Here is an 18,776-nt window from a genome sequence, read left to right as displayed (position 1 = left end):
GTTGTAAACTTAGCTCGTGATCTCCTCCTGTTTACGCAAGCGCCGTAGAGTTGTTTTTCACATTCCTTTTGTATGTTCTCATCATGTACTCAAAGAGGTCATTCAGCGGTCAAATTCCCAGTCCCTTGCTCTTTGTACTGAATACTTTGAAAAGGAATGATAAATCCCGTGATCACCTGTCTATATACCTGGATACCTTTCTAATATCAAACATACACCATTCATATCACATAAGTATCACACTCTGTCACTAAGGGGTTAATAATCATTAAAATATCAGAACAAATAAACAGAAATACCCAGTGGGGGGCGCCCGGACATAAATACAGACCAAAATTCAGGGATAGGTTACTTGCTCAAGTGAAGATTAACATAAATAAAATAAATAATTCTCTGCATGGGAAAAGGGAGAGATTTGCCCCCTAGGGGGAGTCGTACTGGGAAGCAGATCTATGGCACGGTCATACGGCAAGTGTGGAGGTAGTCTCTCTGCTTCCTTTTTCCCGAAGACATCGGAGAAGGCCCAGTAAGAAGAGGGTAAACCCGGTAGGGCAGCTGGCTGACCTGGAGGAGGAACAGGACGAATGGGAGTGATGCAGTGATTGGAACAGTAATCTCCCCAGCGCAGGATTTCTCCAGTCCTCCAATTTAAAACAGGTTCATGATTCTGGAACCAGGGCAAACCTAGAAGTAAGGGGTGAGACAAACCAGGCAAAACATAAAAACAGATTTTTTTTCTGAATGCGTCAGACCTACCTAAAGTTCCACTGGCTCAGTCTGGAAATGCACAGGCTTGATCAGGGGTTTACCATCTACGGAAGTCACTAGCAACAGATTTGGAAGGCACTGGACTGGAATCTGGTAACAGTCCACAACTGCTTGCTGAATGAGGTTCCCAGCGGCTCCGCAATCCAAGTGACAAAGTTCTGAGAATTTAGCTGTGCCGAAGGATACGAAAACAGTCATTTGCAGACATGGAGAGAAATGATCTGTACCCTGGGAAGCCTCTCCTACCGACTCTAGGCCCTGGAGTTTTCCGACCTCTCTGAACATAAGCAGATCCAATGTTCCGAACTACCGCAGTAGAAACATCTCCCTTCCACGTGGCGTGCCTCCTGGCACTGCCTAGCCAAGCTCACTTGCATTGGTTCTGGAAGAGAGACTGGAGACCAAGATCCATACGATAAGGTCTCTTCTCCTGCTTGTACTCCCTGGAATGTTCCTAATACCGAAGATCAATCCGAGTTGCTAAAGATATCAGGTCATTCAGATTTGCAGGAGAATCTCGGCCTGCCAGCTCGCCCTTTATTCTCCTGAATAAACATTCCCAAAAGGTAGCCACCAAGGCCTCGTCATTCCAGGATAACTCTGAGGAAAGGGTCCGGAAACTAACTGCATACTGAGCCACCGTGAGATTCTCCTGACAACGATGAAGAAGCCATCGAGGAAGTACTGCTAGGCTTGTCGAAGGTCCTGGGGAACACTTCTAGAGAAGACTGGAGGTTATTAACCAGAAGATCCTCTCTCTCCCACAGCAGATTTAGCCAGGCGAGGGCCTCTCCAGCGAGGTGTGACATAAAGAAGCCCACCTTGGCCTGTTCAGAAACTAATATATGCACCAGGAGTTCAAAATGCAGCGTGCATTGATTAATGAACCCTCGACATTGGGCGGGGTCGCCATTAAACCGAGGAGGAAATGCCAGATGAAGTTCTTTACCTGCCGTGTAACGGAACTTGGTAGCCGGTGGCCGTGACTGGAGTAGCCAAGGATATCAACAAGTCCATACGTGTAGACAAGTTGCATAGATAGGTAGTGATGTTGTCATGCTGATCTTTCAGGCGAGAAACCTCTTGGCGCAACTCTGCAGCTGGAGGTGCATGGGACCCAGCGGATTCCGTGGCCGGAGCAATCTGTAATGAATGGAAGCGGAGGCACAGATGGTGAAGTGCGCATTCGGCAGGATGAAAGGGAACAGACTGAGAGTGGGGGCTCCGTGGAGGTACGGGCATCATAGCGGGGTAACGGAGACCCCGGGGCGGGGACCCCATGCGGGCACAGGTGTTACACATATTGCCAGACTGGATGGTACTACTGGTCACAGGCACCCTAATCTTAGTGGTTGGATCAAGCCTGCATCACCCAGAGATTCTGGTTCCAAAGTCTCCTCCATTACTAACGCCGCCTACAAAGATGCGCCTGGTGACAGAAGCAAATGTTGTTGGAGCAGATCCCAGAGAAGATGTGACACACCATCTGCAGAAGCCCTAATGTGACAAAATTTCAGAAAACCAGAGCATTATAATAATAATCTTTATATAGCGCTAACATATTCCGCAGCGCTTTACAGTTTGCACACATTATTGCTGTCCCCAATGGGGCTCACAATCTAAATTCACTAGCAGTATGTCTTTGGAATGTGGGAGGAAACCGGAGTACCCAGAGGAAACCCACGCAAACATGGAGAGAACATACAAACTCTTTGCAGATGTTGCCCTTGGTGGGGCTTGAACCCAGGACCCCAGTGCTGCAAGGCTGCAGTGCTATCCACTGAGCCACCGTGCTGCCCATAATAATATAAGGCTATGTGCACACGTTGCTGATTTGGGTGAAGAATTCTCTGCACAAAATCTGCATCTCCTGGCAGAAAACACAGGTGCAGATTTGATGCGTTTTTCTTGCGGATTTGCTGTGGATTTCATGTGTTTTTTACCCCTGTGGATTTCTATAATGTAATGGGTACAGAAACGCTGCAGAACTGCACAAAAGAAGTGACATGGTCCTTTTTTGAAGCTGCTGCGTTTTCAGTGCAGACTTTTCCGCACTATTAGCACAGCATTTTTTTTGCCATTGATTTACATTGTACTGTAAATCACTGGCAGATCTGCAGCGTTTCTGCGCGGAAAAAACGCTGCAGTTCTGCAACATGTGCACATAGGCTTAATCTCCATAAGGTGACTCCATTTTGGAAAATATAACCTTCAGAGAATGTCTATTGGAGTAGTGACTATTTTAGATTCCACATGCATTTTCCGGAAATTAGCATGCAGTGGATGCAGAAGAAAGAAAATTGCAAATATGTAATTTTATTGCCCACCGCATAATGCCCAGATTGTGCTCTAGGAGACACACACACAACGTAAATTAAGTGGGTTCTTCTCACTATAGTAAAGCCAAATACATTGATGCTAAATGTGGTTTGGGCACACGGCAAGGCTCAGAAGCAAGGGGGAAATTTCACTTTGGGAGTGATATTATTGGTGGATTGGTTTATGGAATCCATGTTGCTTTTCAAGAACTTTTGAGCTTCTAATAATGTTCAAACCTCTGTTTTTCTACTGACAGATGATGGATGTGAGTGGGGACTTGTTTTTTGTGCGATGAATAGAAGTTTTTATTGGTTTTATTTTAATTTACATAATATTTCTTTCTGGCTTTTTATTCCATATTTAGGAGGAAGAATGAACAAACAGTTGAACACCATGCTTCACTTATTCATTCTATGAGATTTTCTATTAGACTGTGAACTGTCATTGTCTTCGTGAATAATTTAATATTTCTCTATAACTTGCAATTTTTACAGATAGTTTAACTGCAAATGTTAAATAACATTTAAGGATATTTTATTCAGAATTATTTTTTTTTTATCTTGGCAGATGACTGTACCAGGATATCAGAGAGACAGCTAACATCTTCAGTTTTTAAATCAGATGATCTTGAGATCCCACAGGATACAATTGAAGTGAATGCCATTACTGCAGATATAACATCATCCATTCACAGCAAACATCTGTCATCTGATCCTTTGAAACAGGTCCTGTCTTCTGACTTATTAGCGACTACTCAGGGTCACAAAATATGCAATAAAAAACTAAATACTCCTAAATCAAAGAAGCCATTTTCATGTTTAGAACATGGAAACCGTTTTCCCATTGAAAAGTGTTTTCTTAAACATCCAAAAATTCACACAGCGGAGAAAATATTTTCTTGTTCCAAGTGTGGGAAAAATTTTAAGCAGAAATCAGATCTTGTTAGACACCAAAGAAGTCACACAGGGGAGAAGCCTTTTTCATGTTCAGAATGCGGGAAATGTTTTAATCAGAAAGGGAATCTTGTTATACACCAAAGAACCCACACAGGGGTGAAACCTTTTTCATGTTCAGAATGTGGGAAATGTTTTAATCATCAATCAAATTTTGTTAAGCACCAGGGAACCCACACAGGTGAAAAGCCATTTTCCTGTTCAGAATGTGGGAAATATTTTAAACGGAAATCAGATTTGGTTAAGCACCAGAGAACTCACAAAGGGGAGAAACCTTTTTCATGTTCAGAATGCGGGAAATGTTTTAATCAGAAAGGGGATCTTGCTAAGCACCAAAGAACGCACACAGGGGAGAAGCCGTTTTCCTGTTCAAAATGTGGGAAATGTTTTAGCTATCAATCAAATTTGGTTAAACACCAGAAAACCCACACAGGGGAGAAGCCTTTTTCCTGTTCAGAATGTGGGAAATATTTTAACCAGAAAAGCAGTCTAGTTATACACCAGAGAACCCACACAGGGGTGAAGCCTTTTTCTTGTTCAGAATGTGGGAAATATTTTAACCAGAAATGCAGTCTTGTTATACACGAAAGAACCCACACGGGGGAGAAGCCGTTTTCATGTTCTGAATGTAGCAAATGTTTTAACAATAAATCACGTCTTGATGGGCACCGGAGAACCCACACAGGGAAGAAGCCTTTTTCATGTTCAGAATGTATAAAATATTTTACACAGAAATCAGATTTAGTCAAGCACCAGAGAACTCACACAGGGGTGCAGCCTTTTTCCTGTTTGGAATGTGGGAAATGTTTTGTAAAGAAATCGTATCTTCTTAGTCACCAAAGAATTCACACAGGGGAGAAGCCTTTTTCATGTTATTAATGTAGGAAATGTTTTACACTAAAATCAACTCTTAAACATCAGAGAAGTCACACAAGGGAGAACCCTTCTTTTATGTTCAGAATGTTGGAAATATTTTAAACAAAAATTGTATTTCTTAAAGGGATTGTCCATTACTAGGACAACCCTTTGTCATTCCTAATGTTTGGCCTATTTCAAATAAAACCACTCATTCACTTTCTGTGCCGGCGCCGTTACAGTGGTCTTTTCACTCATGTTTTCGGAGCTCATGTGAGGCTGTTCACTGTTCCCACCTTCGGATGTATTGAACATCAATAGGGAGCCAGGGCTGCGGCTGCTCTCTGACTTTGTTCGATATGTCCAAAGGTGGAGATAGTGAACCAAGTTTAAGAATGTACTTGCTTTTGAAATGTGTTTGGTATTCTATTAGTCTTTTTCATATGTTTCCCCCATCCTTGAATACATTTGTCCTGCATGTATCAACCAAGAAAGAAAAAGACTTTTTGATATGACTATATTTTAACTTTTAAAAAAATAAAGAATTCATCATTGTAAACGTCATGGAATTGTGGAATTGAAGCTGGATAAAACCCCTTTAAACATCAAAAATCCCACACAGAAAGAAACCAATTATCAAACCTAGAGTGTGAAAAATACATGACTGGAAATCTGATTTTGATGACCATCAAAAATAAATCTGACAGTGAGAAACTAAATATGTTATTGACAAATTGTAAAAAAAAATAACAGTCATAATTAAATGAGAAAGTGTAATTACTAGGGATGAGCGAACGTGCTCGGTGATACTTTGATATCACTTGAGTACCTGAGTGCTTGGAAATACTTGGTGAGCTTTAGCCTTTGCTCGGATGTGAAGTTCGAATCGCCGCTCCGCATGTTTGATGTCTGTTACACAGCAAGTAAACATACCTCAGACATCTCGGAAGTGGCATTACTGGGATTGGCTGGCCATATTCTATAATCAGGTATTATAAAAGAACAGGCGCCTCCACACGCGGCACACTGCTGCCAGTGCATAGTTCAGGGACAGTTCTTATTGGAGGAAGAGAGTGATTATACAGGCCTGTGTGTGCACAGTATAATGGATCAGTCATGTAGTGTTGATAATGGTGCTGAAGCTGAACTATCATGTTAACAGTCCTTCTAAGGGCTAATCTTGTGCTTTGTTGTTTGTATCAGATACATTCTGTATTTAGCCTAGCAAGGGACAGTTGCAAGAGCAGGGTGGCTTAATACAGTCTCTAGATAGGGCTAAGTTCTTTGCAGTCTGTTGCTAAATATATAGCAGCGGCAGTTGACCACATTCTTTTTTTTTGGGGGGGAGGAGGAAATAGACTATAGTGTTATCCATAGAGTATTACATGCTCTGAGGTGCATTTCGGTGGTATTTAACGCTCCAAATAGGCATTTTTTTAAATTTTAATTTGTCATCCATACACTTTTACTGGATTTAAGTTATATTATAGTTTCTAGGCTCCGGGATTCTCCCACTGCAAGGGGTAGATCCCAAGCCTTGTCTGCCTCGGCAGTCTCCCATTCGGGCTTGACCTCTCCAGGTGCTGCTCAGCATAGGCATCAGTCCAAGCATCTATCTCAGGCTCATGGTATACGGTTGGTTACTACAGACTCTCCAGCAAGGCCCTTTTAACCAGTGTTATACAGGAGCAACCTGCCACTCTGGAGTCTAAAGGCTCCGTCTCACATAGCGAGATCGCTAGCGAGATCGCTGCTGAGTCACTAGTTTTGTGACGCAACAGCGACCTCAGTAGCGATCTCGCTATGTGTGACACGTACCAGCGATCAGGCCCCTGCTGCGAGATCGCTGGTCGTGTCGGAATGGCCTGGACCTTTTTTTGGTCGTTGAGGTCCCGCTGACATCGCTGAATCGGTGTGTGTGACACCGATCCAGCGATGTCTTCACTGGTAACCAGGGTAAACATCGGGTTACTAAGCGCAGGGCCGCGCTTAGTAACCCGATGTTTACCCTGGTTACCAAAAAAAACAAACAGTACATACTCGCCTTTCGGTGTCCGTCAGGTCCCTTGCCGTCTGCTTCCTGCTCTGAGTGCCGCCGTACAGTGAGAGCGCAGCACAGCGGTGACGTCACCGCTGCGCTCTGCTCTCACTGTACGGCGGCTCAGTCAGAGCAGGAAGCAGACGGCAAGGGACCTGACGGACATCAGATGGTGAGCATGTACTGTTTGTTTTTTTTGGTAACCAGGGTAAACATCGGGTTACTAAGCACGGCCCTGCGCTTAGTAACCCGATGTTTACCCTGGTTACCCGGGTGCTGCAGGGGGACTTCGGGATCGTTGAAGACAGTTTCAACGATGCCGAAGTCGTTCCCCTGATCGTTGGTCGCTGGAGAGAGCTGTCTGTGTGACAGCTCCCCAGCGACCACACAACGACTTACCAACGATCACGGCCAGGTCGTATCGCTGGTCGTGATCGTTGGTAAATCGCTATGTGAGACGGGGCCTTAAGCCCTGAAATCATCTTACTGAGCATTATTATTATTATTTATTTATATAGCACCTTTAATTCCATGGTGCTGTACATGAGAAGGGGTTACATCAAAATACAAATATCACTTACAGTAAACAAACTAACAATGACAGACTGGTACAGGGGGAAGAGGACCCTGCCCTTGCGGGCTTACATTCTACAGATTATGGGGAAGAAGACAGTAGGTCGGGGGTTGCAGTAGCTCCGATGGTTTTGAGGTGGCCGTGTGGTCATTATAGGTTGTAAGATTGTTTGAAGAGGTGGGTTTTCAGGTTCCGTTTGAAGGACCCAAAAGTGGTGGATAACCAGACCTGTTGGGGTGAGAGGAGGAGAGAAGGAGGTCTTGGGAGGACCAGAGATTACGTGAGGGAAGAGTGAGAGATTAGTTTGGAAATATATGGGGGAGAAAGGTTATGGATGGCTTTGTAGGTCAGTGTTAGTAGTTTAAACTGGATACGCTGGGAAATTGGGAGCCAGTGAAGGGATTTGCAAAGAGAGGAAGCAGAAGTGTAGCGAGGAGAGAGATTAATTAGTCAGGCAGCAGAGTTAAGGATGGACTGGAGAGGTGCGAGAGTGTTAGAAAGTATGCCACAGAGGAGGATGTTGCAGTAGTCGAGGCGGGAGATGATTAGGGCAAGCACAAGCATTTTGGTAGAGTGATGGTTGAGGAAAGGACGGATTCTGGAAATATTTTTGAGCTGGAGGCGACAGGAGGTGGCGAGAGCTTGGTTGTGCTGTTTGAAGGACAGGGTCGAGTCAAGCGTTACTCCGAGGCAGCGGATTTTGGGGACAGGGGAAAGTGTGATTTCATTTATTTTGATAGATAGATCAGGTAGGGAAGATATGTGGGATGGAGGAAAGAGATTAGGACAATCCACAATTTACATAGTTTTAGTGGCTCCCTCAAAACACATTTGTTCAGAGCTGCCTATCACGTTCACTAATCAAAGTCATTTTATATTTGTGTGTAGCCCATTCACTACTTCCATCTATCCCCCACCCCCTGAAGATGGTTGGACCATCATTGTAAATACACACCGGTACTTTGTATCTCCCCCACCCCATTGTAGATTGTAAGCTCTCACGAGCAGGGTCGTCTTATTTTGCTTTAATTGTATTGTTAACGTTGTTACTTATGACTGTTGTGTTTGAAACTGTTAAACTGTAAAGCGCTGTGGAACATGTTGGCGCTATATAAATAAAGATTATTATTATACAACAGACAAGGCAAAAGCTGGTTGAAGTGAAGGCGGCCCAGCGAGCCTTGGTAGACTTTGTTAGGAGGACTTATGGCCTAATGGGAAAAGGCAGAGATCTCACTATGGCCTGTGTTCGCAGAGTAGAGTGTTGTCAACTATACGTGTCAGGAAAATCACCCTCTTCAGTAGCTAAAGTAACATGTGGTTAGAGGCTGCTATTACAGTGAGAGTGAGTCGGTGAATTCATTGTATATCTGATATTGTATATTTCACCTCGTAATCACCCTGTTTTGCATTATTCACTGTTGCCATAGTGATCACAATTCCCATTATCAGGGAAATAAATAATTATATCGGTTACTTCCACATTGTGTTTGTCTGTGTGTTGTATCCAGTCACCTGCTTACAGGGGCATAATGGGGGCATTAAACTGTGTGGGCAGCATCATATACCCTGTGTGCAGAATTATTAGGCAAGCTATACTTTAGAGGATTATTTTTATTATTGATCAACAACTGTTCTCAATCAACACAAAAAGACTCATAAATATCAAAGCTTAATTTTTGGGAAGTTGGAGTGTTTTTTTTTTTAGATTTGGCTATCTTAGGAGAATATCTGTTTGTGCAGGTAACTATTACTGTGCTGAATTATTAGGCAACTTAATGAAAACCAAATATATTCCCATCTCACTTGTTTATTTTCACCAGGTAAACCAATATATCTGCACAAAATTTAGAAATAATCATTTCTGACATGCAAAAACAAATCTCCCAAAAATTAGTGCCCTTTACAGCCATCTTTCTTTATGATGACACGCAAGAGCCTTCCATCCATAGATTGTCAGTTGCTTGATCTGTTTACGATCAACATTGCATGCAGCAGCCACCACAGCCTCCCAGACACTGTTCCGAGGGATGTACTGTTTTCCCTACCTGTAGATCTCACATTTTATGAGGGACCACAGGTTCTCTATGGGGTTCAGATCAGGTGAACAAGGGGGCCATGTCATTATTTTTTCTTCTTTGAGACCTTTACTGGCCAGCCACGCTGTGGAGTAGTTGGAGGCATGTGATGGAGCATTGACCTGCATGAAAATCATGTTTTTACCAACTTCTTCCTGTACCACTGCTTGAAGGAGTTGTCTTCCAGAAACTGGCAGTAGGTCTGGGAGTTGAGCTTCACTCCATCCTCAACCCGAAAAGGTCCCACAAGTTCATCTTTGATGATACCAGCCATCAGGGGCTCATCTACAGACCGCACCGGACTGCCCCCCCAGGTGAGTAGAATATAACCTTTTTCTTATCTTTCAGGATACATACAGAATGCTGTAGATAAGCCCCTGATGCCGGTGGGCTTACCTCATATACGATTTTGGGGGTGACGTCAGATTCCCTTTAAAGATGGTCAAGCAATACCTAGTTGACTATGCCAGAATACTCCCTAATTCCTCAGTGACCTTCAACTATTGTGCCTCAAAGCTGGATGCCTGGCATGAGCTGTCCCTCTCTGCCTTAGAGGTGTTGTGCTGCCCTGCCACTAGCGTCTTGTCTGAGGGGGTTTTTAGTGGCACCTGGAAGGGTCATAACAAACAGGAGGTTTCGCTTGTCAGAGAATGCTCACAGGCTCACTCTCAAAAATGAACAAAAAATGGTGTATGATTGTTATAATTTTTTCCTGACTTTGCACTTTGTGAAATTTGTCCACCTCCTTTTGGAGTGTAGCATGACATCAATTACTGTATACCAGGAGGCATTGACTGATTGATATAGATATATATATATATATATATATATATATATATATATATATATATATATATATATATAATTTTGAATTTATGTATTTTTCTGGATGGTCAAGAAAACACAGACTTTTGTTCATATAGGCCTGTAATATTGACTTTGTAAGATGACATTTGATGTAACATATTTTGTTATCCTGGATGACTAGAGATGAAGGATAATTGAAAAATTATGTTTGCTGAGATGTTGAATACACATTGGCCAGGCCAGCTAGCTTGTTACCTTGCAAAACAGAGGAGGAAAAACTATGCAAATAGATTAAAACATCAAATAATTATAGTTGATCTCATTACCATTCTTCCCTTTTACCTCTGGATGCTGGCTTAAAGGACAGTTGTAAACTATAAAAAGAGGATATATGCGCCTCTGTAACATATACAGTGGAAAGTGTTCATACCCCTTTAAATGTTTCACTCTTTGTTTCATTGCAGCCATTTGGTAAATTCAAAAAAGTTCATTTTTCTCATTAATGTACACTCTGCACCCAATCTTGCCTAAAAAAACAGAAATGTAGTTTTTGAAAATTTATTAAAAAAGAAAAATTGAATTATCACATGGTTATAAGTATTCAGACCCTTTGCTCAGTTTGAGTAGAAGCATCCTTTTGACCTAGAACAGCTATGAGTCTTCTTGGAAATAATGCAGCAAGTTTTTCACACCTGGAATTGGGGATCCTCTGCCATTCTTACCTGTCAGGTTGGATGGTGAACGTTGGTGGACAGCCATTTTCAGGTCTCTCCAGAGATGCCCAATAGGGTTTAGGTCAGGCTCTGGCTGGGACAATCAAGAATGGTCATAGAGTTGTTCTGAAGCCACTCCTTTGTTATTTTAGCTGTGTGCTTAGGGTCATTGTCTTGTTGGAAGGTGAACCTTCGGCCCAGTCTGAGGACCAGAGCACTCTGGAAAAGTGTACTCCTCCCTTCACCATGTGGTTTTTAATTACATCTAATCACACTTGGTTCCGGCCAACCCATATATGTAGGCTTTACTGAGAGAGGTGTCCACATTCACCCATGCATACAGACATTAGCCTTCGGTAAGTGTTCACATTTGGACAGGGAGGTCAGGGACCCATCAGATTAATGAGACCACCAAAGCAAGAAGAGAAAAAGACCACTCCAAAATACCGCACACCACTATTGAATATAAATACGAAGCCGTCCATGTAACGGCAACATGCGTAGGGTTTGTCCCCACGCTGATCCCTGCCTGTTTTTTCTTCCCCTGCTGGTAGCCCTCCGACTATCTGGGTTTTGACACATGGCTGGACCTAGGTCTTTATCGGTATCATATTGAAGTTATCTTTACGCTTACAGACCATGGTGCAACGCTCTTTTGCACATGATTGGGCATATGGTCTTGGCTGACATTGCTGCGTCTATTGTCAATTTGTGGCATAACGTTGTTTTGCGCCATTGTTTTTGATTCTTATGCACATCAAAATTTCTTTGGCATACAGGTACAGATTACATATAACATTGTACTGTTTACTCAGTTACCCAGATCGGTCTTCTGTTTATCTCTGGTGCATACATATGGCGTTTATATCTTCAACCCCGGGGGAGCTTATTAGCTATTTGTGTCATCATATAAGAGGACACGTGGTATATGGTTATTGTATTTTATATCATATTTTGTCATATTATAAAAAGCCTGTAATAGATATGCATTTTCTTGACCTCTGTCGTGTTTGGTGGGATCATCTTGGGGATTGTGGGAATTTTTAGATGTTTTTAATTGTTTCATCAATAAAAGTTTGCCCTTTTATATTTATATTCAATAGTGGTGTGCGGTATTTTGGAGTGGTCTTTTTCTCTTCTTGCTTTGTCATGTTACATTACCACTCTTCAGGACCCCTTCATTTTGGATCTGTGCAATAGTAGTGCGCCAGTGTCTGCTTTATATTAATGAGACCACCTTGATGATGGTTGATGGGCTCACACTATTTGGCCAAATTCTGTGCAAAGCGTCTCATAAATATTTTTCCTAAAGTTCAAAAAGCCATTTTGCTATTCATATTTCATGTATTTCATATTCGACATGCTTTGACACGATAGAGTGCAACCTTTCTTTGTATATTGAGGTAGCTGCTCCTGGTATGCACCTATTCACACTAGTTTGGATGTGCCAGTCGGTTTTTTTTGTCATTGCTAAAGAAGCTGGCTGCTCACAGAGTGCTGTATCCAAGCATATTAATGGAAAGTTGAGTGGAAGGAAAAAGTGTGGTAGAAAAAGGTGCACAAACAACCGGGATAACCGCAGCCTTGAAAGGATTGTTAAGAAAAGACCATTCAAAGATTTGGGGGAGATTCACAAGGAGTGGACTGCTGCTGGAGTCATTGCTTCAGGAGCCACCACACACAGACGTATCCTGGACATGGGATACAAGTGTCGCATTCCTTGTGTCAAGCTACTCATGACCAATAGATAACGCCAGAAGCGTATTACCTGGGCCAAGGAGAAAAAGAACTGGACTGTTGCTCAGTGATCCAAGGTGTTTTCAGTTAAAGTAAATTTTGTATTTTATTTGGAAATCAAGGTCCCAGAGTCTGGAGGAAGAGTGGAGAGGCCACAATCCAAGCTGCTTGAGGTCTAGTGTGAAGTATCCACAATCAGTGATTTTTTGGAGAGCCATGTCATCTGCTCGTGTAGGTCCACTGTGTTTTAGCAAGACCAAAGTCAGCGCAGCCATCTACCAGGAAATTTTAGAGAACATCATGCTTCCCTCTTCCGACATGCATTTTAGGATACTTTCACACTAACGTCGTGCACTGCACGTCGCTATGCGACGTTGCAGCTCAACGACGCTAGCAGTGAAAGCGCAGCACAACGGAGGCAGCGGATGCAGTTTTACATCGCATCCGCTGCCCCATTGTGAGGTGTGGGGAGGCGGGGGCGGAGTTCCGGCCGCGCATGCGCGGTCGGAAAAGACGCTCCTGACGCTCAAAAAAAGTTACATGTAACTTTTTTTGTGCCGACGGTCCAACGCAACAGTCGCATGACGGTTGCGACGTGTGGCAATGCATCGCACTGCGTTGCTAATTCACGTCTATGGAGAAAAAACGCATCCTGCAAGCAATTTTGCAGGATGCGTTTTTTCTCCAGAACGACGCATAGCGACGTGCAGTGCACGACGCTAATGTGAAAGAGGCCTTAGAGATGGAAATTTCATTCTTCAGCAGGACTTGGCACCCGTCAACACTGCCAGAGGTATCACTACCTGGTTTAAAAACAATAGTATCACTGTGCTTGATTGGCCAGCAAACTGGCCTGACCTTAACCCCATAGAGAATCTATGGAGTATTGTGAAGAGGAAGATGAGACACCAGACCCAACAATGTAAACAAGCTGAAGGCTGCTATCAAAGCAATGTGGGCTTCCATAACACCTCAGCAGTGCCACAGACTGATTGTTTCCATGCCACGCTGCATTGAATCAGTAATTAATGCAAAAGGTGCTCCAAGTATTGAAGGCATTTAAATTGAACATAAATTTCAATAGGCCAACAATTTGGGATTTTAAAATCATTTTTTCCAGCTGGGGTTACAATATATTCTAATTTACTGGGATAATTACTTTTCATTTCATGAGTTTTCATTGGCTTTAAGCGGTAATCATTAACATTAACAGAAATAAATGCTCAAAATAGATCACTCTGTTTGTAATGACTCTATATAATATATGCGTTTCACTTTTTGTATTGAAGAACTGAAATAAATTACCTTTTTGATGATATTCTAACTTTGTGAGAAGCACCCGTACGTACCAAAATCCAGCAAGATAGATTCTGGTGTTACAGATCTCTTGAAAATAAATTTGCTTTTATCCTTCCATACTGTAACATTTTTTTTCTGCAGTAACCTTTTTACAAAAAATTCATCCTTTTTATATCGCTGGTTTACATGGCTAAAAATTCCAGTGACCTCTTGATTTTTATAAGGGTCTGAATATGGCAGTTGTTAATCAGATTCAGGAGCTGACGAGATGTAAAGTTGCTGGTTCCTTTGCATCGTGTTTAGCATGAACCAAGTATTTCTGTAGTATGACATTATACTTCTTAATTTTCACGTCATCGTGCATGTCTCGGCATTGTAAAATCTCTCTAATCTCATCATCAAGGCGACAAATAACACCCCGTCATATGTTATCTGTAATAGGGCGTCTTAATATGGTTAGATCCATTTTTAGGTTAGGCCATTTTTCTGCCAATATGGCCATGTGAGGGCTTATTTTTTGCAGGACGAGTAGTAGTTTTGAACGACACCATTGGTTTTACCATGTCGCGTACTCAAAAACGGGAAGAAAATTCCAAGTGCGGTGAAAAAAAAAAGTGCAATCCCACACTTGTTTTTTGTTTGGCTTTTTTGTTAGGTTCACTAAATGCTAAAATTGACCTGCTATTATGATTCTCCAGATCATTACGAGTTTATAGACACCAAACATTTCAGGGTTTTTTTTTATCTAAGTGGTGAAAATAAATTCCAATGTTTGATAAAAAAAAAATCACGCAATTTTCCGATACCTGTAGCGTCTCCATTTTTCGTGATCTGGGGTCGGGTGAGAGCTTATTCTTTGTGTGCCAAGCTGACATTTTTATTGATACCACTTTTGTGCAGATATGTTCTTTTGATCGCCCATTATTGCATTTTAATGCGATGCTGCGGCTACCAAAAAAAGGTAATTCTGGTGTTTTGATTTTTTTATCGCTACACCATTTAGCAATCAGGTTAATCCTTTTTTCTATTGATAGATCGTGCGATTCTGAATGTGGCGATACCAAACGTGTAGGTTTGATTTATTTTTATTGTTTTATTTTTTTTTTTAAATTCTTTATTTAAGAGGTTTTTCATAACACAGCGTAACAAAAACAAGGTTGATGGTCCACAATGGCCACTCACGAGGTAAACAATGAAAAGTTGGATTACACTGTTGATCCCAAAAATGACAAGTGCGACACTGTAACAAAGAGGAAAATCAACCGGATCAGCATCTTGTAAACGGCCTGGGGATAAACCATAGAACTGTATAAGGCTACTTTCACACTTCCATCTTTTTGCCTCCGTCGCAATCTGTCGTTATGGCAAAAAAAAAAGGATCCTGCAAATGTGCCCGCAGGAGCCGTTTTTTTGCCATACACTTTAATGGACGACGGATGGCCACATGTCGCATCCGTCGTGCGGTCCGTCGTGACAAAAAAACATTCAATGTACCTTTTTTTTGTCCGTCGGATCTGCTATTTCCGACCGCGCATGCAGTTAGCTGTTGTTTGGCTTCCCTTAGATATAAATCAACCGGCCAGATAACCAGATTCCCCCCTTGTCTGCTTCCCGGACCACAAAGTCCCTATTTGACCCCAGTCTCTTGATAACAGCCTGCTCAGCCCTGTTTAAATTTCTATCCCTTTTGGGATCCAACCTGAGACCTGAGGGACTGTATCTCACCAAAGGCCATGTCAAAAAAAACTCTGCACCACTGGAAACAGTGAAAAGGATGGTGTGGCTTGTGAAGGTAACCTACCCTGAAATCTTCTCCTTGTATGATCTCCCTCATTTTCTTCCAAAAGGTCTACCAAATCTCTAAATGCCTGCCTCTCTGTCAAAGGAAGCTGATCAATCTCAGATGGTTGATGAAAGAGTAACTTAAAGGTCAATTGTCTACAAAATAAATAAAGATCTTTGGTCAAAATAAATTTGTCAAGACAATTAGTGGGACAGAAAGAGAATCCCTTCTCCCAAACGGAAATTTCAATATCTGTTTGAACATGGGATGAAAGATTAATAATCTGTAGCTTACCAGAATCAAGAGGGGCAGTCAATCCAGACGTAGGGGTTAGCGTTTCCTGTTCTGCCGGGTCTCTCGCTTGTGTCTGGGGAACCAGGTCCTGAAGTTCTGAGTGCGCTTTTTGTGTGACATATCTTTGCGCCGACCCCTCCTGTTGCGCCCTCAGCGTCGCTTGGTTCGGATGATAAAAAAAATCACTAGATGGAAGTTCATGCAGTGCGGCTATGTTGTCATTAGTTGCCGTTACTGAACCAAGGGGCCTTTTGTTACCTTTATGTACCCATCTAAGCACACGTCTGTTTTTGAAATATGTTTTGTCCATTTATTTCTCTTTCCACCAATCACCTCCTTCTCAAAGTTGTAAATGGTGGCCTTTAGTTGTATCTGGAATGGTTCAACCAGTGTTTTTTTTATCAAACCCCTCCAGTTTTAATTCACAAGCCTTGATTTTAACCTTAATAACCAGTAAAATGTTACGATCATGTTCAATGAGCATATCCATAATAATATTTGATCCCTTAAGTAATCCACTCTGGCAGCTAAATCCATGCCTCAATAATGACAACAGTCAGAGATAAATGTCAAAAGATATATTAATATAGAATCCTATGTGCCAACTCCCAGAAACAGTGGAAGAACAAGCAACCACAGAAACAAACTTGAGTTAAACAGATTAAGGGGGCACCCTAGGGCAATATTGAAAGGGATCCAGCCTCAGACTCAGCCTATAAAGTCACAGTTACCATAAACCACAAGAAAAAAAATATAGGTCATAAGGAGGGGATCACCATACAGGCATGGATGTAAAAATTCCTATATTTAGATTAAAAAAACACACAACATTAAAAACCTCACAACAAACTGCGCGTGTGTCAGCCACCATATGGTAATCTTGCGGCGGATACTCTGCTGATGTATATCCCGCGATATGGCGGCTGACGCACACGCAGTTTGTTGTTAGGCATAACTCTATATATCCGGTGCATGAGATGGATTCTTCCGGCCTGATTGCTTCACCGTTTCCCAGGTAAAGCAGCTCAGCTGCAATCTATTTGATGACTTTATTATTTGGTATAAGAAGGATACTACACACAGGTAGCGATAACCCCTGACGAAGCAACCGGAAGTGGCGACACGCGTCGGGTTCTTTCTGCCTACCCAATCACATGTGCGCTCTATCTGCTTGCATCGCATCATAGCTGCCACTTGAATTTATCTATGGGCAGCTACCCTATTAATTATCCTATACCCATATGATCTTCCCACACTTAAATTGATTGCCCTCCCAGCCCCCCCTCTCTTTACTCTGCTCCGAATTTGGGCTATAAGGACTATTTTGTATGGTGCTTATATTTGGTAAGCCCCTTTTTGATGTATCTTTATTGAAATATGTTGGGTCTGTTATAGGGAGGGCTCATTATGTGGATTATGTGGGGATGTTCTGGACGCTTATCTGGTGTGAGTGAACAGGAGTTTTTATCAATGCAGCTGCGCTGCCTATAGAGTTATTGTATATAATTGCACACATGTTATCTGGCTTATGGTGGTTAGCTTTATTATGAGCTTCTTGTTATGTCTATTTATGTCACATGTGTGACTATTTTTAATATTGTTTGTGTGTTTTGTATCTAAATAAAGGCATTTTTACATCCATGCCTGTTTGGTGATCCCCTCCTTATGACCTATATATTTTTTCTTGTGGCTTATGGTATACGTGACTTTATAGGCTGTGGCTGGATCCCTTTCAATATTGCCCTAGGGTGCCCCCTTAATCTGTTTAACTCAAGATGTCAGTTCAGGAGAGGACTGTCGGATCACCTGAATTACGCTGACTCTCCATCCACCACCCAGCTCATTGGAGGCTTTGACTCAGGCTATCCATATGGATCGAAGGCTGCGGGAGAGAGGTGTTACACAGCGAGAGGTTCCGTTGCCCCCTGTTAATACTGTTGTTTTCCCACTGTCTGAACCTATGGAGGTGGGGGTCACCAACCTCAAGGAGAGGAGACAGCGACATGAAGGAAAGCTGTGTTTTTATTGCAGAGATCCTGGACATTGGATAAAGGACTTCTCCTCCTGCCCACCAACTAACAAGTGGCTGAGTCTTGGTGATTGTCGAGGAGATCACCCAGACTCTCAGGTACCTTTTTCCTCATTTTCTAAAGTATAGTTTGAAGTGAAACTTAGTTGTGGGAGTTGCTTCATGCCCACTTTTGCTTTCGTGGACTTTGGGTTGTCCATGAACTTTATTGACTCTAACTTGGTGACAAATGTAAGTTAGGCACAGTTATGCTGGAGACTCCTATTCCTATTGTTGCCATTGACAAAACACCACTGGTGAAAAATGTCATTAAATTTGTCTCGGAGGAGTTTCTCCTTGCACCAGGAACATATTTCATGTTTTGTTCTGGACAATCCACCTGCGGGGCTGGTGTTGGGGTTCCCCTGGTTAAAGTTACATAATCCTGTGATAGACTGGGAATCTCGGAACATTGTCAAATAGGGTCCTAATTGTGTTAAAAGTTGCTTTACTTCTGTAATTATGTCATCCTTTAATCTGGAAAGTATTC

The 18,776-nt window shown here is 42.3% G+C and overlaps 2 protein-coding genes across 5 annotated transcripts in view; one reads left to right on the top strand and one right to left on the bottom strand.

Annotated features, from left to right (window-relative positions):
• The window catches only part of LOC143766438 (uncharacterized), a 92,700-nt gene extending 87,582 nt beyond the window's left edge, over positions 1 to 5,118 (top strand). For all 4 annotated transcript variants that reach the window (XM_077254129.1, XM_077254130.1, XM_077254128.1 and 1 more), the window contains one exon: positions 3,655 to 5,118. In XM_077254129.1, coding sequence (XP_077110244.1) covers positions 3,655 to 4,919 — 1,265 coding nt within the window. In that variant the 3' untranslated portion in view covers positions 4,920 to 5,118. The remainder of the gene's footprint in view (positions 1 to 3,654) is intronic.
• Positions 1 to 18,776, bottom strand: part of LOC143766432 (uncharacterized) — an 805,019-nt gene that overhangs the window by 511,561 nt on the left and 274,682 nt on the right. The window lies entirely within an intron of this gene.

This window comes from Ranitomeya variabilis, chromosome 4 (assembly GCF_051348905.1).
Source record: "Ranitomeya variabilis isolate aRanVar5 chromosome 4, aRanVar5.hap1, whole genome shotgun sequence".
NCBI classification, from domain to species: Eukaryota; Metazoa; Chordata; class Amphibia; order Anura; family Dendrobatidae; genus Ranitomeya; species Ranitomeya variabilis.
The sequence above is the reverse complement of the archived record's forward strand: the minus strand, read 5'-3'. Positions and strand labels throughout refer to the sequence as shown.